Here is a 17,149-nt window from a genome sequence, read left to right on the forward strand (position 1 = left end):
TGTGAAAATGTGAATAATTTTAACAAAATAAAGGAGATAATACAAAATGCATCATGTTTCCTTCTGGAGCATCAGTGAATGTTTGAACCTTTTTTAATAGTTGTGTTTGAGTCCCTCAATTGTCCTCAGTGTGAAAAGACGGATCTCAAAATCATTTAGTCACTACTGTAAAGGGTTCAAATATGCAAAAGATGGTGGAAAAAGTGGATTATATGTAAACATCTTTTATGTAAAATATCTTACTCAGGAGAGTACTAAATAAAAAATAACATGCATTTTGTATTATCTCCTTTATTTTGTTAAAATTATTCACATTTTCACAGATTCTGCAAGTGGTTCACATACTTTTTCTTGCAACTGTATGTATATGTATTAGAGTAGTGAGTAGTGAGTGAGTGAGTATGAAATACAGTAAGTTAGTTGATTTTATTATTATTATTATTTTTTTTATTACAGTTTAGATCTATTGTTTTACCATTTCAAACCCAACAAAATTCTTTATCAAATGTTTTATTGTAAGTGTGTTCATGAATTTAGACAGGGAACAAGTGCTTTTTGGGGGCCACTGAACAAACTACTGTTTGTCCTATTAATTACTGTACATTTAAAGAATCAATTGCAAAAGCATTTTCATGAGTCATAGCATTATTGTATACGTCACACATTAAGGCCTGTTCACACCCAGGACGATAACTATAATGATAAAGATATAGTTCTAAAAATAATTCTAAATATAAAAGAATAGCAGAGTCCACAGCACAATGATAACGGCACAGAGAAACGATATCTTTGGAATCACTTCCAGAACTTCCAGATTTTTTCCTGCTGAACGATAAAAACATTGACAGCCAATCAGAATCCACCCTGCTTTAAAGAGCTTGAGCGTTTAAAGCGGAAGATGAAAAAACCGCAGCACGTGCTTAGAATAAACAGAACTATACTGTCCACTGGTGTTGACGCTAATGTAGTTATCATCATAGTTATCTGTATAGTTTTCGTTCTTGATGTGAACAGGCCTTAGAGAACACATCATATCCTCATGCTTTGGATGAGAACATGTTTTTCATGGTGATTCCCTCTCCATCAAGCTGCACTTTTCTCTGGTGCTTCTTCACACAGACCACGCTGACTACCATCACGATTAGCATGACAACAAACACCACGACAGACGCCAGTACAGCAGTGATGGTGTTGCTTTGGGCAGAGCTCTTAAACTGGCATCTGTCACCGTAGTGCCACCAGTCATTTCCCACCATGCACCTGCAGGGAGACACAACACATACATTCTGCTCAGCTCTCACAAGCTCTCATTCAAAAAAGTGCAGAAGACTTTGAATTGTAAAAACAACTTCTATTACTAAAGACTAATCATGACATAAACATCTGTTTTTTAATTATCCAGGTCACATACACCCATCATGCAATTATAATGAGATTTAGGCAATATTGAATTTAAACCTTACCTCATGTAAACAATATTTTGATCAAATTGATGTGATTTAACTCATAACAACCATAATCGTAGTAAAATATGTGGCTTATGCTGCTAAGTAAACAGCGGTAAATCACATTTTTTTGGGGTGCTGAAGAAACTGAGTTCATGTTTTCATTGTTGCGCGACATGAATATAATTTAGTATATTGTTTGTCAAACACATCGAAATGAAGATGCTTTTAGGTGTCTCACAGACAAAAATCCAGTTCGTCCATAGAAATGTGTTTTGCATTCGACGTAAGTAGAACAAACAGTGGCCAGTAACACACCTACTATATTTGAGCTCATCATTTGTGGTATTTGTGGTCATCATTGGGGTATGTAAATAATGACAGTAAAAAATAATCACGGTAAGATGTTTACATGACACTTCCGTTTATGTGCGATTTTCATTATTCTGATTTTTAGCTAAGAATTGTGGTTAAGTCCTTACACTGGAAATTATCACATTATTGGTGCACATGTAAACAGTCAATGTCTAGTCAAGTAACTCTAGTTGATCTTTCCAAACTGGAATTACAATTAAGTTTTTAGTTTAATTTTAAATGTAGTTTTATGCACCTTTTAATGACTAGTAATTTGCAGCTAATAAAGATATTCATGCTTTTTTTTTTTTTTTTTTTTTCTCTAAGTAAAGCAATGCCATCCTACTGTATTAACATTTACTAGCAATATAACACCAAATATAGAACATTTATTCACAAGACCAACATGATAATCCACAAGAAACTGATTAATGTAAACTGTAACTGACTGTCATAAAACTTTGAATGGCGGGCACTGATGTTACTGCCATTACTTGATAGACTGAGGCTGAATCCCAAATGGCACCCTAAACACTCGCGGTCCTCCTACGAGTCTGCACTTTCGTGATGTAACACTTCTTTGACTGTCGAGAAGAAGTCTGCTTTGGAGCTTGCACCGGTGTGGGCTCAGCAAAAGTACGCATCGAGGGCACATATGGGCTGCAAAGGGGGCGCTTGTGAGCACTCTTCTGAAGCCTAAAATTGACAAATGGGACATCCTACGTTCTCGTGGACTTAACGGGTTAGTTCACCCAAAAATGAAAATTCTGTTTTTAATTACTCACCCTCATGTCGCTCCACACCCGTAAGACCTTCGTTCATCTTCGGAACACAAATTAAGATATTTTTGATAAAATCCGATGGCTCAGTGAGGCCTCCATTGCCAGCAAGATAATTAACACTTTCAGATGCCCAGAAAGCTACTAAAGACATATTTAAAACAGTTCATGTGACTACAGTGGTTTAACCTTAATGTTATGAAATGACGAGAATACTTTTTGTGCGCAAAAAAAACCAAAATAACGACTTTATTCAACAATATCTAGTGATGGGCGATTTCAATACACTGCTTCATGAAGCTTCGAAGCTTTACAAATCTTTTGTTTCGAATCAGTGGTTCGGAGTGTGTATCAAACTGCCAAAGTCACACCCCCCAGTGGTGAGCCATTGAAATTTCAAAACACTTATGACGTAACGAAGTCTTGTTTACTGAAATCACGTGACTTTGGCAGTTTGATACACACAATAACTGATTCGTTATTTTGTTTTTTTGGCGCACAAAAAGTATTCTCGTCGCTTCATAACATTAAGGTTGAACCACTGTAGTCACATGAACTGTTTTAAATATGTCTTTAGTAGCTTTCTGGGCATCTGAAAGTGTTAATTATCTTGCTGGCAATGGAGGCCTCACTGAGCCATCGGATTTTATCAAAAATATCTTTGTGTTCCGAAGATGAATGAAGATCTTACAGGTGTGGAATGAAACGAGGGTGCATAATTACTGACTGATTTTTCATTTTTGGGTGAGACTAAAAGTGCATAGAAGTGTGTCATTTGGGACGCAGCCTGAGGTGCCTCACGTAATCCAAGTTAGCCATTACACTTTCTTCAATGGTAAGAGATACAGACCCTCTCATCTCCCCAATAATAGAGGGTATGCACTTGACGTCACTGTCGACCATTGTGACTGCAGTTACACCCACTGAGTCAATGCCACGAAAAACACACAAAACACATCTTTTTTATTTTATAACTTTAGTGTCTCATTTCGCTTTTGGCTGGTTGGTTATTCATGGCTTACACTGTTTAGTGGAGAATTTGAAAAATGTACTAGAAAAATACTTTCAAATAGAACGAAAGTGGTTGGTCACTGCAGCATTATAACTCTACTACACACTACTCAATCGTTAAAAAAAAAAAAAAAAACGCCAGGAAAACTAGCCTCTTATGTATTACCTGCACACAGCCTCTCCTGCGTCATTCAGCGTGCACAAGCCGTCATTTTCGCATTTTACTGACACACACGGGTCATGAGGTGTAGTGGTGGTGGCAGATGTAGGAGAGGTCACAGTAGCTGTGTTGGTTGACGTGCTGTTGTCTGGATTTGTTGGACCGGGTGTTCCAGAAGGAGTTAAGCTTGTTGGAGTCATGGTTGTGGAAGGGAAGGGCTGTGAAGCAACCAGATGAGAGATATCTACAAGAACATAAAAAGATGGACAAATGTAAGCACACAACTAGCACGGCATCAGTACGGCCAGCTGGAAGAAAACGAGTTATGTTGGACATTTCAATACTTTTTGGTGTTTTTTTGGCTCTTGACAATCCCTGTCAGCTTTAACTGTATGGAATAGAGCAACGTGAACATTTTGCTAAACATCTCTTTTTGTGTTCCATAGAAGAAATACCATCACCAGACATCAAAAGACATTGCAATTTGGTTGTATAGGTTCTGACATAGGGTGACTGAAATTCAATGTCAGGACAATGTCTAATGTCAACGTCAATTTGATGTAGAATATGGTGACGTTGATATTTTGTTGGTTTTAAGTTGTGGTATTAAGTAACCAAAACCTAACATTGCTAAATGTCATAAGACTAACATCTACACAATGTCAAATTATAGCATCATCAGAAATTGATATTTTGTTGGTTTTAAGTTATGGTATTAAGTAACCAAAACCTAACATTGCTAAATGTCATAAGACTAACATCTACACAATGTCAAATTATAGCATCATCAGAAATTGATATTTTGTTGGTTTTAAGTTATGGTATTAAGTAACCAAAACCTAACGTCTGCTAAAAGTCATAAGATTAACATCCACACGTCAAATTATAGCATCATTACACATGGTACAACCCAAATTCCGGAAATGTTGGGATGTTTTTTAAATTTGAATAAAATGAAAACTAAAAGACTTTCAAATCAACCGAGTTGTGAAATGGCTCTGTGTTTCTCAGTGCTCACCTTCCATTGTAAGGAGGAAGATGGCATCTCCGCCCTTGATGAAGTCTCGGCTCAGTGCCCTGGCCTGGGTGAGGTAAACAGGGGTCCCAGCACCTGGACCACGGAAATACTCTGTCCCGCTGACTTCTGTTACTTTTACCCCAACTTTACGTGGATCATCCCAGAAGAAATGTTCTGTCCCTAAAGAAGAAATTTGAACAAAAGAGTGATGATTCAGTGTTTCTCCACTAGATTCTGTGACTATGATGGGTCCCTCTGTCTTCCTCCAGAAGAAAATTTTGTAGATTTTAAAATGAAATGCATCAATCTAGTAGCATACACCTTGGGATCAAAATTTAGAGCTCCAGCCCCTTTTCAGTGACTAAATTGAACTGAGCAAAAATTCTTTGGACTTGTAGTTGGATTTTAAATATCGACTAAAACCTCTTTTTAGTTTTTTTTTTTCCAAAACTGATAAAGTTTGCAACATCGACATATATTGAACTGAACTAAATCATCACTGAATGGAATTGAGCTGAATAATGACACTATTGTCTTGTTACAGCTGCTTTACAGCAGAATTTGAACTCTCATATTTGATGAAGTTTATAACTTTTCTAATTATTTTTGTGAAGCTGCTTTGAAACAATTTCTTTTGTATATAGCACTATAAATGATTTGACTTTACTTGATTAAATCATATGTGATTTGATAAGGGCGCTGTCCAATGCTTTGCCAAAGCAACTGTGCTAACCACAATGTTAGAGATCTTTGTGCTATTATCCTAAGTGTAAATATATTTTCGGTTCATTATGAAACTGGCGGGACAGATTAGATTAGCCTACGTAAACACTAAATCTTTGGCATATAAACATTTCAGAAATCTAGCAGGACAAGATGGGAATCGTATACCCAAATCAACAACACCATACCTTCCAAATTCATTGTGGGGTCTGTTGTTACGCTCCTCTGGTTGGACATGCGTTTGCGGATGTCTGCATTCTGGTCCATCAGCATCATGGTCATCTGCTTCCATTGAGCAGGCCAGACCAGACTGTCATCCACGGCATCCTCCCCTGACGTTAAGTGTGCATAAGCTCCCAGCTCGCCTGGGTATCCAGCTGTGCCATTGGGATACAGGCCCATTTGGAAGGTGTAGCCGTCCTTAGATCTGAAACGCGGGCTGTAAATGGCAGTGTCCATTGGCGTGTTCTCCAGAATGCTTCTGAAGTCCTTGATCATCCATACATGTTCAGGGCAAGTGGTCTCTGATAGGTTGATGTCATCTAGTGAGAGTCCGCCTGTGTTTCCACTCCCTTTAATTCCCTCAAACACCACACGGAACTTTTTGGAGACATTCAGGCTCACATGCTGGATTTGCCACAGGTCACCGGGAGGAGCTTTCAAATAAAAGACATAAAAGAGTCCCTGTTAGTAAAGCAGCTGGTTGTTTTGTTGAGTCAGTCAATCCAGTGTTCTAGTGGTGATCTAGTAACAGCTACCCTGTATGTCATGGCACAGCACTCAGAGCCCAAACATTAACATTAGACCTGCTAGTGAAAGGACAAAACCAATCAATCTGACAATATTTTTCTTCTAATTATATTTATTAGTTAGTATCTGTTTTATAAAAGCAACAAATCACTTTTCTTGTGCTTTTCTTCTGTTGAGAAGCACCTCTGTATTCAGAACCAATGGACCTTTTTCACAGACTCTGATGATGCATTTTGACAGTTATTAACAATGCAAATCTAGCAAAGTTATATACAGGTGCTGGTCATATAATTAGAATATCATCAAAAAGTTTATTTATTTCACTAATTCCATTCAAAAAGTAAAACTTGTATATTATATTCATTCATTACACACAGACTGATATATTTCAAATGTTTATTTCTTTTAATTTTGATGATTATAACTGACAACTAAGGAAAATCCCAAATTCAGTATCTCAGAAAATTAGAATATTGTGAAAAGGTTTAATATTGAAGACACCTGGTGCCACACTCTAATCAGCTAATTAACTCAAAACACCTGCAAAGGCCTTTAAATGGCCTCTCAGTCTAGTTCTGTAGGCTACACAATCATGGGGAAGACTGCTGACTTGACAGTTGTCCGAAAGACGACCATTGACACCTTGCACAAGGAGGGCAAGACACAAAAGGTCATTGCAAAAAAGGCTGGCTGTTCACAGAGCTCTGTGTCCAAGCACATTAATAGAGAGGCAAAGGGAAGGAAAAGATGTGGTAGAAAAAAGTGTACAAGCAATAGGGATAACCGCACCCTGGAGAGGATTGTGAAACAAAACCCATTCAACAATGTGGAGGAGATTCACAAAGAGTGGACTGCAGCTGGAGTCAGTGCTTCAAGAACCACTACGCACAGACGTATGCAAGACATGGGTTTCAGCTGTCGCATTCCTTGTGTCAAGCCACTCTTGAACAACAGACAGCGTCAGAAGCGTCTCGCCTGGGCTAAAGACAAAAAGGACTGGACTGCTGCTGAGTGGTACAAACTTATGTTCTCTGATGAAAGTAAATTTTGCATTTCCTTTGGAAATCAAGGTCCCAGGGTCTGGAGGAAGAGAGGAGAGGCACACAATCCACGTTGCTTGAGGTCCAGTGTAAAGTTTCCACAGTCAGTGATGGTTTGGGGTGCCATGTCATCTGCTGGTGTTGGTCCACTGTGTTTTCTGAGGTCCAAGGTCAACGCAGCCGTATACCAGGAAGTTTTAGAGCACTTCATGCTTCCTGCTGCTGACCAATTTTATGGAGATGCAGATTTCATTTTCCAACAGGACTTGGCACCTGCACACAGTGCCAAAGCTACCAGTACCTGGTTTAAGGACCATGGTATCCCTGTTCTTAATTGGCCAGCAAACTCGCCTGACCTTAACTCCATAGAAAATCTATGGGGTATTGTGAAGAGGAAGATGCGATATGCCAGACCCAACAATGCAGAAGAGCTGAAGGCCACTATCAGAGCAACCTGGGCTCTTACAACACCTGAGCAGTGCCACAGACTGATCGACTCCATGCCACGCCGCATTGCTGCAGTAATTCAGGCAAAAGGAGCCCCAACTAAGTATTGAGTGCTGTACATGCTCATACTTTTCATGTTCATACTTTTCAGTTGGCCAAGATTTCTAAAAATCCTTTCTTTGTATTGGTCTTAAGTAATATTCTAATTTTCTGAGATACTGAATTTGGGATTTTCCTTAGTTGTCAGTTATAATCATCAAAATTAAAAGAAATAAACATTTGAAATATATCAGTCTGTGTGTAATAAATGAATATAATATACAAGTTTCACTTTTTGAATGGAATTAGTGAAATAAATCAACTTTTTGATGATATTCTAATTATATGACCAGCACCTGTATACATCAGGGGCGTTTTCTCTAAGGAGGCAAGGGAGGCAGTGCCTATTCAAAAAAACTGGATGAGAAAATAATCGATATTACAAAAATAAAACAACGCAAATGTTAGAAAATTTGACATTAAAAATTGTAAAAGTCACTCGTTTTTCTAAAGAAACACTGTCAAAAAGCGACACCCGCAGGTGAAGTTACAGCGGGGAGTCCGTGTCTCTGTGACTCCCTTCAGCTCATAGAAACAAAGCAGAAGCGTGCGGTGGGTTTAGTGGGGGGTAATTGAGAATGAATGGGGGAAAGTCACGTGAGAGGAGGCAATGCCTCAATTGCGCTATGATTGGACATGATTGGTCCGTGCGATAAATCCCGCCTCTTGTTTTCGTGCATGCTCTTGTCGAATCTGCCTGAATGAAGACAGTGGTGGCGTTAATGGGAAGACTAATTTAAAAGTAAGTAAACAACTGTCACTTAGATATCACCGCTTTGTGTCATGTCACAATCAAACTCGAAATGGCCTGAAAACATGACTGCGGGGGGTTTTAGTGAGCAATCAGCGTGGTAAAATTAAAGGTACATCTTCGTGTCTGTGACCACTGACCAGTGTGTACTACAAGTTTGATGACTGCTGAAAATAAATTGACTATTAAAAAGAAAAGCTGAATATTAGTTAATAATAATATAAATAATATATATTGTTTAAATTGGAATAAATGTAAAAATGAGTAAAAACACTAACTTGATGAAATTTATACTTGGTTTTAATAAATAGAACATTAACAAATAGAAAATAACAAAATAGAATTGTATTTGGTCTCTTTTTTTATGTAATGTTTATGTAATGTAATGTAATGTAATGTATACCATTATACTTTGTGTTATACTGGCTTAGCATTAAATTGCAGAAAACTTGTTAATGCTGGTTCCTGGGTGTTTCTAACACAGCTGCAAACTTGAAATGTTTCTGTTTTATGGCCAATGTAATCAATCTCTCAAAATTTTGGTCCTTTTTTGTAAAGTCATTCAGCTATAGTGGATTGTTTAATTTGCTAACTGGGAACACAACATTTAACTGTAGTTTCCATTCACTATATTCCACCACCATAGTTTACACAACTATGATGACTTGGACTTCAGAGAATTAAGGAAATTGAAAAAAGGGTGCATCAGCTGGTTAGACACCAATTTAAAAGTAGATGTGTTTTCTGATGAAAAAAAAAAAAAAAAAAAAAGATTAGGAGAGCTCCTAAAAGCGTGAAATTTACTTTTTTCCTCATCTTCTGGTAATGATGCAAATTATTGGAGGTCATGGCACATGCCGTGGTTAGATTAGGATTAATCTGGTCATGTGAAAAGCAGGAAGTCATTCCCGACAGGTTGGATGAGTGCCAAACTAAACTATTACAATAATAAACATACATTAAACAAACAAACTTCAAAACTACAACAAGCACCAGGGTTACATAAAATGGTATGGCGGTATGAATATATGTCTTGTGGAGTTGCTAACATCCATAGTAGAGCGTCATAAACACATATATGTAGACAGAAACACACAAGTGGTATAATGAACTCTTATAGGTAAAATATGAGCGTAAACAATGCGCTAGGCAGTCTAATACTAACATGTAACAAACACTGAGGCGCAGTGAAACGTCATTGTAATCTAGTGCACTCCAGTGATGACATCATCGTAATGGTTCATCTTCACAGGTTGGTTGCAGTAGAACCTTACAACCCCCTCATTTTCGGTTGCTCTTCCACTATTTGGAGGCGAGGCGGCAGCCTAATGAGTGGTCACAGTGAGATGATGCAACACCTTCAATTTCAGCTGCCCTGCTGAGGGATGATCATTTAACAGAATGTACGGTTGTTATGCAGACCCTTTGTTGTGACTGCCCTCCCTCCAGCAGGAGGTGTATGCAGTTGGCCTTGCAGTAACCGTTGCCAGGATGGCTATGATGGAGGTGTTAGCGGGACTATCACTAGACGGGTGCCTCTATCTATCACCTGTAAAGCGTGTCTGTGAGCAGTGCTTAGACAGACTGAATTGTTTCTGTGGGTGCTTTCACACTGGCAGTTTAGTTCAAAACAGGGCATGGTTTGCATGAAAAATTGTTAATGTGAAAGCTATTATGCGGAGACTACCTGTAGGAGGTGGTCTGAGTTCGGTTGCACTGGAACTGTGGCGTGATTCGCATGAATGTGAAAGCAGCTTGGGCTTGAAACACTTGTTCAGGAAGTAAAGTAACCTGTGCATGCATTTTAGCAGCATCTCGTTCCCTTCTCAGGGAAACAGGGTTACATACATAACGCTTAGATGTTTTGTGTCATTTAACCAAACCAATAGTTTTTCAGTTCTGCTGCTATGATAGAGTAATAATATATTTTTAAAGATGATATTTATTTCACAAAAAAACAAATGTGACCGTACAAAAGTTAAGGCGATTCTTCCTCCTTATCATCCTCTTCCTGCGATGGCAGATTCAGATGTCCTGAAAGAGTCTAGTCTATATATGGGCTTCATTTTTGTTTCTATGAGAATTATGTGCACTGATCATTCATTCCTAAGACCAGTAACATGTATTAAAGTAAACAGGCTCAATGTTTTCATGTTGACTTTTTAGTTGGTTATTATTATTATTATTATTATTATAATGTAGTAACCATTTTGACATTTGACATTTGAGGTCAACTTATATTGTAAATATAGTAACTAAGGTGTGTAATTAGATTAATGCAAAAATAAATAAATAAATAGAAATATATAAAACCTGTGTGGTGCAGAGAAACTGCCTTTGACAACAGTCACATTTAAAATAACGTATGATATTCATTAATCCAAGGCAAAACATTTTTATACCTTCAATCTGCTCAATGAGATGCAGGGTCCCATTCGGGTTTGCCGTGTCGAACTCTCGCGTCCAGATCCTGAGCTGGTCACTAGCATGACCGTTGTTATAGAGGAAGAACTGCAGGCACTGGAATCCTCGCTTGGGGTAAAGAATCCTGCTCTCCAGCAGCGCCTTGTCCCCCTCCCTCCCAACCGCAGTGCTAAAGTGCATGAAATATCCCGTTCCTGAAAACAAGATGGATGTCAGTGGTTATAGAGTATATGAACTGACAATTTCAAGGCCTTTTACATTTAAAAAATGCTCATGTTGAGTGATTATGAAAGGTGTTTGTAGTTAAAGTAAAGGAGTGTTTAATTGTACTGAAAATGTTTTCTGCATGTTAGAATTTTAGAGATTTTCTCATTAATGTAACTTACAAAAACGTTTTACATTAACCCGTTTAACCATCTAGTAAACCTGGTACCTGTAAATGTTTTATGTGAAGTTCTGCAGCAGCTGATTTTATTGTTCAACTTTTGAGTTGTTTATTGACTGATCATTGATGTGTCATCACAAGATCAAATGATTATAATTGTGTCCAAAGACAGTTTACACTGGATGTCACTGACTGTAAAAGTTTAGTTGGGAGATTTGATTGGCCTGTGTATTTAGTAAAAATGGACAAAAGAGTAAAAAGCATAATGTTGACAAGATTTCTGCTTCAACAGTACTTAAGTACAAGTGCAATTAGTATTTTACATATATATGTAATTTAAATAACCCTTTTTTTTTTGCACCCTGAAGAAGACCTGTTTGGTATTGATTGATTTTTTTCTCTGACTTCGCAATTGCAAGTTTTAAACTCGGAATAAGTTGCCTGAAAACGAGTTTCAAAGTGCAATTTCATAAATACGATACCGTTATCATCTCCGTGTAAACTACAAGAACGCAAATTTGGGTAACAGGAGAATTAAATAAAGCATATTTTGTTACCTTTTGGAGCTTAGAAGGGTTCAGTTTGAGCAGATGTTTTATGCCATCATCACTGTCCTCATCAGAACTCATTTCCCAGTACATTTAGCAAATTATAGTTTTGAGAATATGTTTGAGATAATATAAAAATGGGACGCCATCCGCATGTGTATTACATGTTCAGTCTATAGGTGCATATTAACTAACAAACATATAACTGTAAGAACATTTAAAAAATCATCAAATTCCAGGAGAGATTTCAGTATTCACATGCCAGTATTCATGTGCTCTCTTATAAAAGTTATCCAAATGAATTTGCTGAAACAGAAGTGTCCGTGTCCAAGTCCATGTGTGCAAGGGTCTTTGATCAGTTTTTTACATCAGCACCCTGCACAGAGTGTTCACATTCACATAGCAATTCAGTGAATTTATCAGATTAAATATTGTGCATTCCATTAATCTTCACCAACAAATGATTCTTTTAAAGGGATAATTAGAAACTAAACTCATTTGCACTGTCATACTGTATAGCTTTCTGTATGACAAAAGGGGAAGCTACACAGAAACTTAAGTGAAGTGCTCTTTTCTATACATCCAGAGTGAATGAGTGAACTAAAAAGAACCATAACAGTTTAAAAATGTACAATAAAAGCCATATGATGAAATTTAAGTTATGAAAATCGTCACTGCTGCCATGCTAGATTTGACATCAATAATGCCAAATGACATTGAAATGACATGAGTGTGAGTAAATTATGAGAGAAATTTAATTTTTGTGTGAACGATCCCTTTAAAGCTTCTCAATTATAAAGAATGTATTGAATTTTTTTAAATATTATAAATCAACAAGACTTGCCATCACAGCGTTCCATGTTGGTGTAGTCAGTTTCTGGTCCACCTTCAGCTTTGGAAACACGCTGCCAGCTTGCAGTGTTAGCATTTTCATGGCTTTGGATCATTCCACAGATATTTTCAGATTCAAAGTTACAGGAGTCCAGAAATGTGGAGGAGCTGGCTGTGAAGTAATCACATGTTGTCAGTTGAACCAGTAGTACAGGCACACTTTAAACATTCATAAATTTCCTACATGTTCACATGTACGATCTTGCTGCGAACAAAGTATTTCGTACACTTGACCATTGTCGACTCGTTAACATTGAGATCATCCCCCCCGCTGATACCAGCAAGAATTGGAATCAAATCCAATCTTGAAACTAATATCAATACCCAGCCCTAAGCATGAAGCATATCAGTTTCATGACTGTGACGTAAACCAGTGGTTCTCAATCCTGTTCCTGGAGCCCCACTAACACTGCACGTCTCCCTATATAATCAAACACACCTGATACAGGTCATCAGTTCATTAGTAGAGACTCTAGGACCTGAAATGTGTGTGTATCAGACAAAAGAGACATTCAACGTGCAGTAGTGTGGAGTCCAGAAACAGGGTTGAGAACAACTGATGAAAACTAAACATCACATTTTTTATAGGAAAGAGGTTTTGTATTACTTTAGATGTGATAGTGTGTAAAATGCATTACTGCAGTTGTAGAGTCTGTTGAGTTTGAGCACGTCGCTGTCGCTGAACTCCATACGCTGGCCTATGACGTCACTGAAGGCAGGGATCTTGGTGACTATGGTGGGCTCAGTGCCATTCTGGAAAGCTTTCTTGCTGTAATGCATCATGGAACCATAGTCATAAGGTACGTTCAGGGCACTGGATGTAGTGTCGTTGTATATGTTGAAGTTATGCTCCCTGCCTGTGAAATAAATGTGTTCTGAAAATAAATGTCCATCCCTGAGAATAATATCTCCTTGTAACAATCTGCTTGTTAATAATCTTCTAGTTTAGAATATGTTTTATCCACAATGTAAATATTTGTGATACACACAGTAAATGTCACATAATACCAAGAGAGATTTCAGTATTCACATGCCAGGTAAGTTATTCATGTGCTTCAAACATAAGTGTCACACATGCTGTCAGATGAACCAGTTGTCACATGTCTTCTGTGTTTTCTGTGACCTAGTTTTCCCCCATTCTGTTTAATTAGTCATTTCATTCACCTGTGTCCCGTTAATTATCTTGTTAAGTTCCCTTTGTTTGCCTCTTGTGTATATATACCCCGTGTTCTCCCTCATTCCTCGTCCATTCTCGTTGATGTTAAGCTGTGTAAAGTGAGTTCCTGCCTGTTTTTGTTATTAAACATTCCTCTTCATATTCTCCTTCGTCCTTGTGCCTTTCTATACACATGTCACGTAACACCAGTAGTACAGGCACACTTTAAACATTCATAAACGAATGTCACATACTGTATGTCTTTGTTTTGGTTCATTGAGTTTAGTTTCTTTACATGTGTCTTTGTGTCCTTGGTTAATATAGTTATTTGTTTATTGATTAGTCCTACCTGTTCCTTGTTTTCTCCCTAATTTGTCCTGTGTAGTTATAAAACCAGTTCAGTTCTTTGTCTGTTCTTATAATGCATAATGCAGGGGCGTGTGGTCCATATAAGCTGCAAATGCTCTGCATACCCAAGCTATTCGTGGACTCAGCAATTAATATTAACACTATACATTACTATTGAATCAATTGTTTGAGGTGTACCATAAAGCCTACATGATAAAATGTTGGTAATGCATATGTATCTGTCCGTAATTTATTTATTTGCCAAACACTGTCTACAGAGAATACGAGCGTCTCACTTATTAGCTATAAAGCCATTCAACGTAACTGCATCGGCCACATTTTTTACATGATGCACCACCCAACTCAACACTACGTCAAAATATTGACGCTATGGGAGCGCTTCAGTGTGACCGGTCTCTGAAGCATGTGTGAAATTGTGCAAATTCTATTGGCCAACAGCAGTCATATAATGTGAAATGGCATGCCATTATGACTATCAAATGGTGCCTGCATTAGACGTCATCACCTTCTTTGCCTTCAAGAAGTGCTATATGGAAATAACAAATTTGTCCTATTTGTTGTTTGTCAAATTAAGAAAGAGGAAACAGGTTGGGTAGATATTCCCTTATGCACACCTGACCTAAGTTATATACCCTGTGTCTTCCAGACACTTACGGTTGGTACCACCAATCCAAAATTGTTTATCCTTAGACTCTAATCAGGTGACGTCTCACCCCCTATGAACACTATCACTTGGGAATAAAGTCTCTAGTGTTCTACTTAAACACTCTTCATCTTCTAATAAGGTTTTATGGCGGTTAGCAATCCAACTTCCGGTGCACTACCATCACTGACTGGACTGGCGTGTGGAGCACTAATAGGCAGGTTTTTTTTTTTTTATAGCATATTTTGTCTGCTTGACAGGACCATACCAAAATGTGTGGATCTTGTATTAGAGCAGTTAAAATTTGGTGCTTTGAGTACAATCCTGCTCTCCACAAAGATGGCCTAGGCTATAAGAAGATTGGTAACACCCTGAAACTGAGTTACAGTACAGTGGCCAGTGTCATACAGAGGTTTTCCAAGACGGGTTCCACTCAGAACAGGCCTCGCAAGGGTCGGTCAAAGTAGTTGAGTCCTCGTGCTGTGCGTCAGGTGCAGAAGCTGGCTTTAAAAAACAGACACATGAGTGCTGCCAGCATTGCTTTAGAGGTTGCAGAAGCGGAAGGTCAGCTTGTCAGTGCTCAGACCATACGCCGCACACTGCAACAAGTCGGTTTGCATGGCCATTATCCCAGAAGGAAGCCTCTTCTGAAGCTGGCTCACAAGAAAGCCCAACCTGTCCAAGAGCATGAATTACTGGAACCATCTCCTGTGGTCTGATGAGACAAAGATAAACTTGTTTGACTCAGATGGTGTCCAGCATGTGTGGCGACACACTGGTGAGAAGTACCAAGAAAATTGTGTCTTGCCTACAGTCAAGCATGTTGGTGGTAGCATCATAGTCTGGGACTTCATGATTGCTGCTGGGACTGGGGAACTGTGCTTCATTGAGGGAGACATGGATTCCAACATGTACTGTGACATTCTGAAGCAGAACATGATGCCATCCCTTTAGAAACTGGGCCGAACGGCAGTTTTTCAACATGATAACTACCCCAAACACACCGCCAAGATGACAACTGCCTTGCTGAGGAAGCTGAAGGTGAAGGAGATGGAGTGGCCAAGTATATCTCCAGACCTGAACCCTATTGAGCACCTGTGGGGCATCCTCAAGCAGAAGGTGGAGAAGCGCCATGTGTCTAACATCCAGCAGCTCCGTGATGTCATTATGGAGGAGTGGAAGAGGATCCCAGCAACAACCTGTGCAGCTCTGGTGAATTCCATGCCCAGGAGGATTAAGGCAGTGCTAGACAACAATGGTGCTCACACAAAATATTGACACTTTGGACACAGTTTTGACATGTTCACTTAGAGCAGGGGTGGGGAACGTTGATCCTGGAGGGCCATTGTCCTGCAGAGTTTAGCTCCAACCCTAATTAAACACACCTGAAACTAATCAAGGTCTTCAGGATTACTAAAGTTACAGGCAGGTGAGTGTTTTTTTCAGGGTTAAAGCTAAACTCTACAGGACAATGGACCTCCAGGATCAACGTTCCCCACCCCTGACTTAGAGTGTACTCACTTTTGTTGCCAGTTATTTAGACAATAATGGCCGTATGTTGAGTTATTTTTAGAGGACAGTAAATTTGTACTGCTATACAAGCAGCACACTGACTACTCTAAAGTATATACAGTTTTAATTTCTATAGTATTGTCGCTTGAGAAGATATACTAAAATGGTTGATGAAATGTGAGGGGTGTACTCACTTTTGTGAGATACTGTATGTAGCCACATTGAGTAAACCTGATCTAAATACTGCTGTACAATAATAGATCTTGGGAGTATCTTTCTCATTCTTAATTTTAATGGACTCTATGCACGGCCTACGGTCTACATATTTCCGCTAAAATCCCAGTTGTATGTGCGCTTCTGGTATAGTATTCTCTGATAGCAAAATTTTCATTTTCTTATCAGAAAATTAAAAAAAAAATGCACAAAATCTGTGACATTCATAGTCCTACAAAATCATACATATTGTATTAACATAATAACATTAATGAAACTATAAAAATAGAAGATCTAAAAAAAAAAAAAGGTTAAATAGATCAAAAAAAAAAAAAAAAAAAAAAAAGTAGTAAAGCAGTTATATTCAGCTTGTTTTCACTAGTCACATGCCTTCCTTTGTTCAGTTTCCCGCCACTCCTTTGTTACCATGG

At 38.3% G+C, this 17,149-nt stretch overlaps 1 protein-coding gene across 4 annotated transcripts in view; it reads right to left on the reverse strand.

Annotated features, from left to right (window-relative positions):
- Nucleotides 1–494: 494 nt before the first annotated feature.
- Nucleotides 495–17,149, reverse strand: part of mep1bb (meprin A subunit beta b) — a 36,499-nt gene continuing 19,844 nt past the window's right edge. For all 4 annotated transcript variants that reach the window (XM_051876316.1, XM_051876324.1, XM_051876299.1 and 1 more), the window contains 7 exons: nucleotides 13,464–13,682; nucleotides 12,779–12,937; nucleotides 10,980–11,195; nucleotides 5,679–6,146; nucleotides 4,768–4,947; nucleotides 3,756–3,993; nucleotides 495–1,260 (listed from right to left, as the gene is read on the reverse strand). In XM_051876316.1, coding sequence (XP_051732276.1) covers nucleotides 1,038–1,260; nucleotides 3,756–3,993; nucleotides 4,768–4,947; nucleotides 5,679–6,146; nucleotides 10,980–11,195; nucleotides 12,779–12,937; nucleotides 13,464–13,682 — 1,703 coding nt within the window. In that variant the 3' untranslated portion in view covers nucleotides 495–1,037. The remainder of the gene's footprint in view (nucleotides 1,261–3,755; nucleotides 3,994–4,767; nucleotides 4,948–5,678; nucleotides 6,147–10,979; nucleotides 11,196–12,778; nucleotides 12,938–13,463; nucleotides 13,683–17,149) is intronic.

The sequence above is a fragment of the Ctenopharyngodon idella genome, chromosome 2, assembly GCF_019924925.1.
Source record: "Ctenopharyngodon idella isolate HZGC_01 chromosome 2, HZGC01, whole genome shotgun sequence".
NCBI lineage: Eukaryota > Metazoa > Chordata > Actinopteri > Cypriniformes > Xenocyprididae > Ctenopharyngodon > Ctenopharyngodon idella.